Source organism: Cynocephalus volans, chromosome 2 (genome assembly GCF_027409185.1).
Source record: "Cynocephalus volans isolate mCynVol1 chromosome 2, mCynVol1.pri, whole genome shotgun sequence".
NCBI classification, from domain to species: Eukaryota; Metazoa; Chordata; class Mammalia; order Dermoptera; family Cynocephalidae; genus Cynocephalus; species Cynocephalus volans.
This window is the reverse complement of record NC_084461.1, coordinates 109,689,815-109,703,945: the sequence shown is the minus strand read 5'-3', so window position 1 is coordinate 109,703,945 and position 14,131 is coordinate 109,689,815. Positions and strand designations below refer to the sequence as shown.

The following is a 14,131-nucleotide window of genomic DNA, read 5'->3' as shown; positions in this document are numbered from 1 at the left end:
GACATCCTCTCCTCTCAGCCTTTTTGAGATTTGTTTTAATAAATAAGTGTTTTATGTGAATGATGTAGTGATTGAAAGGGGTGCACCATTTTTTTTCCCTTCTTACTGCAGGAGGTTCCTCAACCTCAATCTGGTTGGAAAATAAAACGCTTTGTCTCCACAACCACCCCCCACCGCACCCCCACTCGCTCTCAGTGTGTGTTTTATACGTGTGTATATCTCAACCCCCTACAGTAGCCAAGAGAAAGCAGCTAGCCAATGAGAGAGCTCAGTTTCATAAAAGCTGCTCTCCGATTGGCCGGATGCGAAAGGGCATTGGGAACAAAGAAAAGTCCCTTTCAGGTATAGAGGCTGAGAGCTCCTTTTGCTCCACTCCCCCTGTGTGTGTGTTGTGTTTCAGTCCTGATTTCAGTGTTGCAGAACAAGCTTGTTGTGTGTGTGCACCAGGGGGATTTTTGTTTTCTTTTTCTTCCTTTCTTTTTTTTTTTTTTTTTTTTTTTTTTGCTTTTATAAAAAATACACAGGACGGTCTGTGACATTTGATGGTCCATCTTCTTTAATAATAAATTTGTTGAAGAGATTATAATTTCCAAAATAAAGCGGCTGCAACCAAACACATTCAATGCAGTTAGAAGGAAAAGGTCAACTCGATCCAATACAGACCGTAAGTACGGTTGCGTGGTGTGTCTCTCTAGAGCACTTAGCGGGGACTTCATGCAGGGGAATGTGCGAGTTTTATGCATTGAAATAAGGAACTAGTTACAGGGTTTGGCTTTTGCATTTAGAACAACAACCCAAGGAGGGTGAATTTTATTCAGTGGAGGGTGAAGCATTTGTAACTTCTTCACACAAATTAAGCTTGACTGGGCACTCGGGGTAACTTAGAGTAAATTGCCTTTTGGGCTCTAACCCAAAGGAGAATAAAAGTGACACAGTTACATATCCTGGTCTGCAGTGTCAATTCTGTAGCTCACCTTATCCCCTCCCTCTCCTATCCTAGTTGGGCAGACGACCCCCCTCCCCTTTCAATCCGAGCCAGGAAAATGGGGGCAATGGCAGAACAAGCCGATTTCTGTCTCCTGTCACATCCTAGGTGCCCCATAATTTAATATTAAACAAGGGAACAGTCACCCATTACATGTAATGGTTATAATTACCATTTTCCACCTCCTTAAAAAAGCAAGCAGCAAAAATACCATTGAGAGGAAAAAAAAAAAAATGCCCCACCCAACCCAGACAAACCCACAAATAGTAACAATGGTGTGTTTATTACAGGCTCCGGCTCTGGAGCTAGGAAAAATGTTTTTCTTTGTTTAATACATTAGGGTGTCCCTAACATCTAAGTAGTTCGGAGGTGCCGTCCTCCCTCCCCCCCTCCGCAGGCGTCCCCCGTCCCGGGCCCCTTGGGAAAGCCGACAAATTGGAGATAAGTTGAGGAAAGGTTTATAAGGTGTTTCTTTAAAACATCTGCTTTGCTCTTGTGCTCATTACATTTCATTCCTTCCGAACTTCCGAGATCCTGGATCTCCGAGAAATGTTTCACATTCATAACTTGTAGCTTCGCTCACTGCCGGGGGGGGGGGGGGTGCAGGGGGAGGGGAGAGACCTTCAGCTTTTTTTTAAAGACCAGATCAGTATTTTCTTGATACGCTTGTCACCATTTTTGTTCTCACGACAACCAATTGAGCCCTTGATCCTCACGTGATGTGAAAGGCTTGCACTGTAACAAAATCGCTCCTTTTAGATGGTTGGTTGTTGCTAACTCGCCCATCCCCCCTCCCAGCTCCGACATTTCCAGCAAAGCGACTCTCCACTTCCAATCCATCAACAATTCATTACTGCTTTTAGCTTCCAAACGCCAGCTAATTAAAAATACTAAGCCAAGCTCCGAGGCCATCTGACTAAACACAGGAGGGGGGGGGCGAGGGGAGGAGGAGGAGAGTAAAAAATAAATAAAAGGGAGACGCACCGTTCGCTGCCAGAATAAGAGGGTAAAACTGTCCTGAAAAAGGTCGCCTTAAAAAAAATTCTTCTTTTTTTTGACTCTAATTATTGAATTACCACATGACTGATTAGCATGAGTGACAGAGGGTTTTTCTCCCCCTCGGGGGACGATCGTAGGAACTGGGTTCCTTTTTCTTAAAACAACATAAAACAGGAAAACATCACGTCCTCTAGGTTTCGAAGGCTGAGCCCGTTCTAAGGGCGTTATTCTCCCCACCCACCCAGCCCGGCGCCCCCGGCCCGAGCGAGGCTGTTGGAACCGGAGCGTCAGCTCACCGAGCCCTCGGCGCCCTCCCCTCCACACCTTTCTGTTCCTCCTCCAGCCTGGCTTCTCATCCCACCCTCTCCTCCTCCTCCTCCTGTCTCCCTCTCATTCCCCCTCCTTTTCTCTTAAGTTAGTTCAAGAAATCAAATCTGTCAGGACGGGCGGAAAAATGCCACTTCCCGACTAACAGGCAGAATCCAGCCCAGATTTTCAGTCCTTTCTTCTTATTCTTTCTTCCCTTTCACTAATTTATCCCGATGTTAGCACATTCTGTCTTGTTACTAGCGGACGCCTGTAGGTTTGCTACATGGGATCATTACTTACTGATCACGGTGACTCTGAAGTCTGGAACTGAAGGCGGAAAGAGAAGTTGGGAAAACTTTTTTCTCTAAGCTCTCTCTTTTTTAAAAAAAAACTATTATTCTCGATGCTCGTTAAGAGGAAAAAAAACCTTTGGTGCTTCTGTTGTGAATGTGAAACATTATCTTCCAGCTGTACAGTGACACATTTTTTTTAAGGAGAAAAGGACTCCTGATCCGTTTGCCAAAAGGGGGGGTGGGGAGGTGGAATAATGTTATCGAGTGATTATTCTGGCTGAGATGTGTTATTTGGTTTCTTCCTTCTTGATCATTTGGTGTTTAAGTAAAATGAGGCACAGGCTTGTTTGCCGAGTGGAGTGGGAAAGGCAGTTTGATTTGCTGGCCTAATTAAAAAATGATAAAGGATTAAAGGTAAGCAATGTCTCTGTGTGTGTGTATGTATATGTATATTTATTTATTTATTTTCTTGACAATCAACTGTTAAAAAGGGGCTGATCCCTTTAAAAACCGTTTTAACTGCTCTTTGTCAAACACACACTCATTTGCGGTCATTGAGGCCACCTTGGCGCAGATCACTTAAAGTGTATGTCTTAATCAGTTTCCCTGTACAGTCAGTGGCACCATATTTAACAGACTGAGTAATTCTGTGACCTAGGAATATGTCGAGTTGTTTAGATGTAATTTTTTTTCTTAAAAGGCAGATATTTAACCTTTTATATAACACTGTCTTTTCTACAGAGAAATACTCTTAAAGACATGTGTATGTACATTTCAAAAATTGTATAAGGTGTTGGGGAAGAGAGGAGAGGAGGGAGGCATGTATTAGTTTGGGGGATTATTGGTTGTTTTTTCTGTTCCTTCCTGGGAACAAAAACCAGATTGCCCAGACAATTTGTACAAAAGTACTAAAATTAGAAATAAGGAAAATTTAGCAAACTCATTCTTGCAAACTAGCTTCAGAGAACTTCCAGAGTCTGGTCTTTTAAATTGCAAGATCTAGGACATGTTTAGGGATGTTTAAAGCCATGTTCCTCCCTCTTGTCTGAATGTTCAGGCTGTGTTTCTGGGGTCGAGATATCACATGTGCCAGACAGAAATCCTAAACTTTAAAAAAAACCACACAAAAACCTTTCTGAACTTGAAACAGATCCTTAAGATATTTTAATGCTTTTTAAAAAGTGATTATCCTTGTGTTGTTGATAAAGGGATTTTCTTTTTAGCTATAGTAAGATGCTTACTGTCATGGGTATGTTTCTTGGGTTTGGTTATTTTCCTTTAAACCTGATATTGGACTGTGGAGACAATACATGAGCCACCTTACTCTCCATCCTTCCCTGTACCCCTTACTGACTCCCCAATATTAATCGTTTTTAATTCTGGTAACACCCAGACAAGAAATATTCGACTTTTCCCCCCTTCACAGGAAAAGGTGGACCTGGACTGAAGGGTGTAAAATCCCTGGACACATTCGTGGGGCAGGAAAAAGAAGAGGAAGATTAGAAGATTTTTTTTTTCTTTAAGAGAAAGCCCAGCGGAGCTAAACGAATGTCCCCTCATCTCCAAAGGAAAGTTCATTGGATTTTTATTCTAGAGAGCTCATCTTCAGGATGTCAGTGAACATTTCTACTGCAGGAAAAGGTGTGGATCCAAATACAGTTGATACTTATGACAGTGGCGATGATTGGGAAATCGGGGTTGGAAATTTAATAATTGATTTGGACGCTGATTTGGAGAAGGACAGACAGAAATTTGAGATGAATAATTCTACCAACAGCACTAGCAGCAGCAACTCTAAGGATTGTGGAGGTCCGGCCTCCAGTGGGGCCGGTGCTACCGCAGCCTTAGCTGATGGCCTAAAATTTGCTTCTGTTCAGCCCTCCGCTCCCCAGGGGAATTCACACAAAGAGACCAGCAAATCAAAAGTGAAAAGGAGTAAAACTTCTAAGGATGCTAATAAATCTCTGCCTTCGGCTGCCTTGTACGGGATTCCCGAGATCAGCAGCACTGGCAAGAGGCAGGAAGTCCAAGGGCGCCCTGGAGAGGCAACTGGCATGAATTCAGCGCTGGGTCAAAGTGTGAACAGCGGCGGCGGCGGCAACCCAAACACCAATAGTACCAGCACCAGCACCTCCGCTGCCACCGCGGGGGCAGGCTCCTGTGGAAAAAGCAAAGAGGAGAAGCCAGGTAAAAGCCAGAGCAGCCGAGGCGCCAAGCGGGATAAGGATGCGGGGAAATCCAGGAAGGACAAGCACGACCTGCTGCAGGGCCACCAGAATGGCAGTGGCGGCCAGGCCCCTTCCGGGGGGCACCTCTATGGCTTTGGGGCCAAGAGCAATGGAAGTGGCGCGAGCCCCTTCCACTGCGGGGGCGCTGGGAGTGGCAGCGTCGCCGCTGCAGGGGAAGTTAGCAAAAGTGCCCCGGATTCAGGGCTCATGGGAAACTCTATGTTGGTAAAGAAGGAAGAGGAGGAGGAGGACAGCCACAGGCGAATCAAGAAACTGAAAACTGAGAAGGTAGGATAAAGTCGCCTTCCTAGATGTCCCACTCTCCTCTGTGTGCATTTGTGTGGGGGTGTGGGGGTGTGCCTCTGTGTGCCTTACACTTCTTCGTGCTTTCTGGTTCTTTGTGAGATTTCTGTGATATGCATCTTCTACATTCACATTCGACGCGAGGGAGCTTCCTTGGGTGCAGCGTTTGGCTCTTGCCTTTGCTGTTGCTGCTGCTGCTGCTGCTGTTGCTGCTTCTGGTGCTAGCGTTTGAGTCCCCAGGTGGGAGGGCCTGAGTGTTCTAAGTACCTTTTGCCCTGCAGATGGGCTTCTGGCCAGTCAGGAAGTTGCGGTGTGCTTTTAATGGAAAACCGGCTCATGCACCCACTTGACTCTTGTCCTGGTTTCTCCCCTAAGGGAGAACTGTCTTCTGTTTTAATTTATATGTCCTAGTATTGCTAGTAATGTGTCCTTAGGTGTGGGTTCAAGTTTTCTCCCTGGAGAGGAATGTTGAGGATTCTGATTTAGTACTCCACCTCGTCCTATTTATTTGTTTTTTTGTTACTTTCTCCAAAATAGTTGTCAAAGGATATCCTCGGATTGGTGCCTGCCATTGGTCCTGAATTAAACCCCAAGCTTGGTGTGTTGGGTCACTGGTTTCCTAACTGCAGAGAAGCTGGATGGTTTTGGTGGCTGCTAGCACTCTGCTCTTGTTCCCTCACCCAGTTCTTAGCTGGAGATTTAAGAGAGTTATCACCTGGATATCTAGCTTGACTGGGGATCTGGAAGGTTGGTAAGAAGAGTGAAACAGACTTGGTGGATTGATGTTCCTGAAATGTGAAGACAGAGCCAAAGGGGATGTGGACAGTAAGAGGGAAGCAGAATACTGGAATTATGTGTTGCATTTGAGCAAGTGTGGATAGTTGATTTAGGCCATTTGGACCCTTCCTCCGATCTTTGTCATTGTCTTAAGGTCTGTTGTTAGGCTCTGCCTTGGAGAAATTGCCCCCAGTGTTGTGCTGCTTAGGAGTGGTGGCCTCTGTCTTACTGGTCTGGCGATCGCTGTTAATTAAGGTCTGGGAACAGAAGGTGCTCTGTCCACTGGGCAGGTTGGTTGTGAGTTGGGAATGTGAGTGATATTTCTGTAAAACTAAGATCGTGCCTTGCAGGAGCAACATCTATCATGTTGTTTGTGGCATGGTTGTTTGGAAACATGCTTATTAAATAATTTGATTTTTGCTATTTCTGACTTGATCAGAATTGTAAGTGGTGGTAATAGGTCTTTGGGTAATTATTTTTGTCTAAAATTATTCACTGCTCTCTACTTAAACCTTTATATTTTTGTTTTTGGGTGTTCAAGATTTAAGTTGGAATATAGGAATAAAGTTTTGATTTTAGAAGTTGATGGAGGTACATTAAGGTGTAGATAATGCCAAAGTAGCAAAAAGCCTCTTAGTACTTATTCATATCCCCTTGGTCAGACAGCATTTTTCTTTGATGAATTTAAATGAATTTTTAAACATCCCAGGTTTCGATTCTTTTGTTTCAATGTGTAGTTTCACCTAATTTCTGCTAAAAGGCATTCTGAAATCATCTCACTACTTAGTACAGTAGGGCATTTACTTTTGTTGCCAATAGTCTTCAAATTGTGGTTCTAATCTGCTTTAACTATCTCGATGAATTGCCCTAAGCCAGTGCTCACAATGGCTGTGGTTAAGGAGTCAGAGCCATTTGATTGGATTCACTGGCTGCTTGGAATGTGGGAGGTACTGCCCTTTTGCATTCCCCTTAGCCTTTTAATCTTCCAGCCAAATGTTCACATTCAACAATTTTGTTTAGCTGGCAATTGGAACATTTCAGTATCTCAAAGGCTGCTGTCATGGCAACTGAGATTAGAGTGTGGTGTCGGTTCTCCAGTTTTTGTGTTCTTTTCACTTTGCAATCACAGAGGAAACTGGATGAAGAATGGAAGAATTAAATTATTCGTATACATGCAACTCATCTTCAGTCAGAGCAGTATCAATGTGATAATATGAATCACATAAATGAAGAGCAAACAAGTCATGGTGGGTTTGGGGGGGGGGCGGGGAGGAGAGAAAGTACATTGCATCCAGATTCACTCCTGGCCCTATAGAGAGGAAGAACCTTAGCCACTGGACTTGGCAGGGGGCCCCTCAGGGATGGCTTCCAAGGGCTTGGATCCTGCAGTGTTGGCCATTCTCTGTCAAGCTGGGGTGTTGGCTCAGGATCTCAAACACTATTCCTTAGGGTTTATTCCCCACACCCATCCCACCTGTCCCCACCCCAGAAAGTATTCTCTTAAGAATACTTTCACCCTTGGCACACAGATATGACACTCCCTTGCGTGAATGCCACCCAGGGAAGTAACTCTAATTCTACTAACTAGTGGTTGTGTCAAATTAGGCTTCAATTTAGAAAATACTTCCTAATGATATAAGGATTCCTATTTAGGAAGTAAGATTTAGTAGGACAAGCTTTCCCTGACAAAATATTTCAATATCAAGAAGGTTTCTTGACATTTTATTCAATATTTTAATTTCAGCCTTGCTTGATTATCTGGGTTTGTGAAGAGTAAGTGCCTTAAGAGTGAAGATGATTAATTTTCAGCGATCAGATGTGGCTTATGAGGGGGTACATGTGAAAACCAAAGGGGAGAGTTATGTGTGTGCGTTTTTTTTTTCCTGGTTGAAAGGGTCACAGGAGATTCATAAGACTTGCTATCACTGGTTAATTTTCACAGCATGTTTAAGTGTCTATTTTTGGTCTGTTTATTCTATTTCTTCACTACACAAAGTCATGTAAAACATGATAAATTGGACCTTATGAAACCTAATTAAATCAATGAGCGTTCTACTCCTTTATGGGGAAACCACAAGTATGTTGTAAAAGTCGCCACTCCCTTAATACGTGAACAAAATCAAAACATGCCATAATTCTAAGATGTTTGAGCTATATTTCTATAGCCCATTTTGTGGTTAAGCCACCAGTGACATGTCTGAATAAGTAGATTTGACAGGTTGACTTTCAGTTGTTAAAGCCTACCTCTCCACCTTCCCCCTCCTTTCTTTTGAAGCATAATAGCCTTGTATTGAAGCTCTTCTGTATGTATCCTCCTTAGTAGTCTTATAGTTTTGACTATCAGATAGGGAGGCATTTGGCTGGGCTAAATAAAGTTATACGGAATACATGGATTTATTTGATCCCTGGAAAATTCGAAAAAACGTAGAAAAATTCTTAAAAGCAGCTGACACAAATAGAAATGAAAGGCACAGGAGGTCATGTAGTTGTGTCTTAGGGTTTTGTTTATTACAAATTCAGAGAAGAGAATTATTTCTGTAATATTATATTGCTTTCATTAAGATGGTCCTTGTCATCCTGAAGTTGGTATCTACAAATGGACCTGTCTATAAAGGATATCGTTCATTTATATTTTATTTTCTTGTAGAAGCCTTTTTACACTTCATGATGGAATTCTGGCATGTTTTCTAAGTGAGTGTGATCAGTTTAGGAACATATTTTGATTAATGAGTTTTGAGGGTAATATGCTTTTTTCCTCCTAAATATAGTGCCCCTACGAATTCTGCTTAGAGAGTGCAGTTTATCTACTGTGAAATAAAAGGGCAAAAGGGTCACTTGCTGTAATTAAAGAACAAAGTCCATTGTTGTCAGACAGCAAACTGTTTTGAAAGCTACATAAGAGATTTAGCTGTTAAAAACATTGGTAACTAAGGGTGGCTCCCAATCAGCATTGATCCAGCTCCTTACTTTTCTGTAGCCTTCCTCAGAGGGGTGACAGGGCTTTCTGAGGTGGGTGCAGAGGGGCTTTCCTTTCCCCAAGGAAGTTTTCTGTGAGAACCCATGGAGCTTGGAGTATTTGTGTGATCAGTATGTCACTGAATTCTGAGTTTAGTATTTGAAATCTGTTGGGTTTGCTGGAGAAAGTAAAAAATGTGCACAACTGATCAAGATTGTGCTAAAGGAGATAAATAATGTTTAGCAACTTGTAATAACTTTGCAGATAGTCTGTAAAAACGGGGGGAGGGGAAGGATTGATTGTCCAAATGTCATAAGGTTAAGAATGCTCTTCAAGTGAAATTGCCTGGCTGCAAGATGGTTTTAATTAGAGTGTTATAAAGACTTATTTTTCCTAAGCAGCATTTTATAGTTGGTAAATGAAATGTATGCTGAAAGTGCTAAGCAGAAATCTCCCTAACCACAGAGGTGTTCAATAACCAGATTCAAACAACATGGAAAGTACCATCTGTTCTTGGTTTTCAGCATGAAAAACAGGGATTGAATGGCTGAGATTTGCTCCAATTTTGACAGTGTCTCTGTGTGTGTGTTTTTTTTTAATTTAAAAAAGTTCACCTGGTACTTCATAGAAACTCGAAATTGCAGTAATATGAGCAACACTGTGAAAACACATGTTCCTACATTTATTTTAACCAGTTCCACTTTTATTTAAAAGATTTCCAGAAGCCTACCCATTGAACACTTTATAACGGTTACTCAGTTCCTGCAGGCAATCACAGTAAGGGATCCGTTCTTCAAAGATCTGTTTAGTCAGTACCTGAATTATTCTGTCCATTTTCCCCCTGGGGGCCAGGGGAGGAAAAAGGCTCTCACAGGCTAACTCTGGTCAGCGTTTATTGGTTAATCTGTATGTGATACTGCCATGGACTGGTGTTTACTGTACATAGACCTTGCTCTTGTTCTGAGCTGTAGTGTGGGACTGTTGATAACGAGGGAATATTCTTTTAAAGATAACTTTTGATTCTTTGATTTTTAGATGCTAAGATTTTTGGTTCTGGGTTTAGTTAGAGCCCTGGGTAAAACATTATCCGGCTTTTGTTTGAGGTCTTTTATTGAGGCTAATGACTGGGCTTGTGCCTCCCTGAGATAAATGACATTATCTCAGAGTGGGCTGACAGGAAACAGACATGTTAATGGTGAAGCTGCGGGGAGGATCTGCTCGGGTTCTGACAAAAGAGTCGAGAAAGGGACCCCTGGTTGTGGTCATTAACACATAATGCATTCTTGCTCTTCCTAAGAGGCCCTTGATAATTGGAAAGCTATTTTAGCCACAAGCACTTAAATCATAAATCTACTACTCCTAGTTTCTTTGCATCCTTAAAAGTAGCAAAGTAATGTGTTTTTTGTTAACAAGTATGTGATCTGTTTTTTTTAACATGGTGGCAGTTCTAGGCTGCATGGTAATGATGTTTGGAAGAGTTGCAAGTTGAACTGTTTTTATCAGATGGGATCCCTCTTTGTCTTTCAACATTGTTCAGCCATCCCTCTGCTTTAATAAAGTGAACAAGTGGGTCCAAAGCTAAAAAAGAAGTCATTGTAATACTTGAAGATGTCTCATAGGAGGGGAATAAAAAAATCTCTTTTTTTATAAATCAGGAAAAAGATTTTGCTCAGCGATTTGAATGTGATGAAACCTGCCTTCTGAAGTATATGCTGAAAAAAGTCATGGGTATAATTGAGTTTCAATGCAGTTTAAACTCTCTGCTTCTTCAGTGAAGATAATTGCCATGTTGAACACACACTAGAGGTGTAGAAGAGGTGGAAGGATCATGTTATTCTATTTTTTAATATTAAGCACTGGAAGTTTTTCCTAGTAATTACTGTAGTACAACATAGTTTTGATTGCCAGCACTCTGTACTTGCCAGCAATCTGAACATCAAGGGTTTTGCTTGAATATGAAATAGTTTATTCCTAAGTTACTTGTACAGTGTTCTTGTGTACCATGGAAGCCAGAACCAAGGAAGTACTGGGCTATCCTTGTTAGCAACATCATAACGGAAGTAATTCTTCTTCACTAGGATTGTTGTCAGTAAATGATAGTAATACCATCTTAATCTCTACATCATTTAAGATTAAAGGGAAAGAGTACAGGTGAGATCCCTGCCTCAGTAATGACTTAGGTTGTCATTATAGAGTAAGTAAATATAGGGATCATATTGATGCCCTGTAACTAGTATTTCATAGGTGTGTGTATACAAATGTAATTGCATATATAAATGTTGGATTGGGAGTATTAAGTTAGTATAGGCTTTATTCCTTAAAAAAAGGTCACCATTGATTTTACATTCCACTCTGCTGCACAGTAAATGGGCTCCTTCCTCAGTGTCCAATTCTGTCTCCCAGCTGAAGTTTCACTAGTGACTACTTGCTCTCTGTTGCAAGTTCTTTTTAATTTAAGCTAAAGGTTTTGGCATTTGGAACAAAGCCTTTCCAACTGAATGAAAGGTTGTTAAACTATTCATAGTTGATTGACCAGCAGTTGGGCTGTTTGTAATGTTATTTTGAGAGCTGGCAGGGTGAGACTGGCACTTTGCTTCTAAAGCTAAATTCTGCATATTTGCAAAATTTTGCTTAGAAATACTTCTGGGAATGCTGTAGAAGAGATTATGGGTTTTGCCCGAAGAACTGAAATGATCACAAAGCAAATACTTATATTTTGATAGGTTAGTGGGCCTTGAACCACAGGGATCTCATCTGGTATTCAAAAGGCGCACCCGCCCCTCCTGCTCCGTGAAGCTAAATGTAAATTTTTAAGTATATATTGTAGTTGTAATAGAGAACTCAGAGGGAAGCGTGTTTCACTTAGAACAAATGGGCTCGAAATGGTGAACAAATACTACTGCTGATTTTTCAAAGCGACTCTCTCTTCTTTCTCATCCCCACCCCAAAACCAGTTTGATTATTATTCTCTGTGACTATTCTAGCTCAGGCACTGAGCTTTCTGCCCCCTGGGAATCTTCATTGTCAGCTAGCACCTTAAGAAAAATGTGCCCACAAGGGACATTTAGGCATATTCCAATAATGCCATATGAATGCAGCTTTTACAGTTTAAAAGAGTAAATAAAAATACATTGATTGTATTTTGTGTTATACTTAATGATTTTAGAAAGCAGATATTTAGGTTGTGGAATTGGCTTATTATGTTAACCAGAGAGCAGATGGCGTGGTTCCACAGACGTATAATTTTACTTAAAGGGACTTTTAAGGTTTTGATGTGTTTTCTTTTCCTCTTATTTCCCTGATGGCTTCTTTTTATTGAAGGGTAACTTAAGGAGACCTGGTAGCAATTTTACTGCCTTCCCCTGACAGTTAGAAATAATAGCTTGGTCTTTGGTTGCACTGATCTTCTACCAGTCAACTTGATTCTGGTTTTTGTCATGTGGCAGTGAATTAAAAAAAAAAAAAAAAAAGTGTTTGTAGTATGTTTTAAGAAATGGACTCTTTTATATGCTTCAATTAGCAACAGACGACAAAGTTCCAATTGGTCACACTTTCATAAACTCCTGGAAGTCACTGTTCGTCATTTTGATTAAAGAAAATTCCTGATTTGATTTTTTAGGAAAGCACATCTGGCCCTCTGGCTGCTTTTGGTGTACCTTTTTGTCCTCCACATTTGTCACTGAAGGTTCAAAGGTCGTGTCTGAGTTGTTCCTAGTTAGGTTAGCAAGCTTTCCTTAAGCTGGAGGGCTGTACTTTTTTTTTTTTTTTTGGTCACCACACTCACCACATGTTTGGATTCAGTTGGCATAAAAGTCCCATTTGTTTCGGTGCCTAGATTTTAGTTTTACCCATTCTTCACCTAAAATACCATCAGGATGAGTTGCAAAGCACCTCCTTTTTGTTGCAAAGTGTGCATAGCCAGACCAGATTACTCTTGGATTTCTTGTCACCTCCTTGGCTGATTTTATGGATGGCTCATGTTAAAAACAACAATAATGTTTGAATTGGAAGGGTTGAAGCCTAGGGTTTTCATTCTTCACAGAGAACTGTTTATTTGTGTGTGGTTCACCACAGTACATGGATAATGCTATCAAATCTGTGCTTTATTATAGGCTTATGACTAGCACAGCAGCACTTTAGTTATGTGTTCCTGTGTTTTAGTTCTTTGCCAATTCTTTTGTGATGGAAATGAAATTAGAACTGAATCTTTTCAGCCAAGGGGAAAAGAGGCACACCAAATAGAAACTGTCCCTTGAGACTGTTCAGAAGCAAGCACTGGTAATTTAAAAAATTTTTTTTTCTTTCAGAATACGTAAGTGAAATGTGGAGGAGAGTAGTTCAGGCTGCCCCCACAAGCTAGACTTTATCCCGATGTATTGTGTGACATCTTAACTGATTGAAAGGTGATTCACATTCCGCTATCTTTAAACTGCTCTGAAGGTGGAATGTGAGTTAGGTAAACTGTTAGCTTCTGCTTCCCAAAGGGATCCACATGATTTTAAAACAGAGCCATTGAGCTTTTCCGCATCCAGCTCCATTTGGCCAATTGTCTCCATTTACATTCCTTGCCCAAATCCTTCACCAGCCTTTCCCATGATGCCGCAGCAGATGCCAGACACTGGAGTAGAAAGCGAGCAGCTGTTTCCATTACTCCACTGCCCTATTATCCTCCACAATCTGCTTTCCTTTCTCTTCCTCCCCCACTCTTAAAATAAGAAGCCGTCTCTCCCTTTGACTTTGCATCCTCCAGTTTATCGGTCTCCAGGTTTTATATTTTATCAGCAGCACTGGTTTCTTCAGCAGGCCCGTTTATTGTTTCCGCGGTGGGAGCAGACGGAGGGCCCAAGGCCTCTGGGGGCGTGGCCGCCGGCGCCTCGTGCCCGGGCTGAGCGCTCCCGGAGGGGCGGCGGGAGCGCGCACCCGGGGACGCGCCCTCCTTCCCGCTCGGGACCCGTTTATGGCCCTGAGCGCTGTAAATCTGTCAGCTCTTCACGACGCCTTCACCTCTTTCTTCATTTGCTCCAGCTTCTAGTTTGACAACGTTCCCCTGAGGCGGAATTCTAATCTGCTTCCAATTAGTTGCAAAATGTGACTGAAATTTCCACATTATGACTGCTGTTTTACTTGCACGCACACATCTAGAAACAAATTAATGCTCTTGAATATTTATTTTTTGAGCCCTTGGATCTACTTTAAGAGGAAGAGTTTCCAACTGGAATGACTTCTAGGATTTGCATTCTTTCAAAGCCTCATAGACTGGTTGTATTAAAACAAAACAACT

At 41.8% G+C, this 14,131-nt stretch overlaps 1 protein-coding gene across 3 annotated transcripts in view; it reads left to right on the top strand.

The window, feature by feature from the left end:
* Window positions 1–547: 547 nt before the first annotated feature.
* The window catches only part of ZNF608 (zinc finger protein 608), a 102,832-nt gene continuing 89,248 nt past the window's right edge, over window positions 548–14,131 (top strand). For 2 of the 3 annotated variants that reach the window (XM_063085980.1, XM_063085982.1), the window contains exons 1-2: window positions 548–664; window positions 4,013–5,102. In XM_063085980.1, the coding sequence (XP_062942050.1) occupies window positions 4,197–5,102 (906 nt within the window). In that variant the 5' untranslated portion in view covers window positions 548–664; window positions 4,013–4,196. Of the gene's footprint in view, window positions 665–2,896; window positions 3,001–4,012; window positions 5,103–14,131 lie in introns of those variants that run through there. The other variant, XM_063085981.1, reaches the window with a different exon arrangement.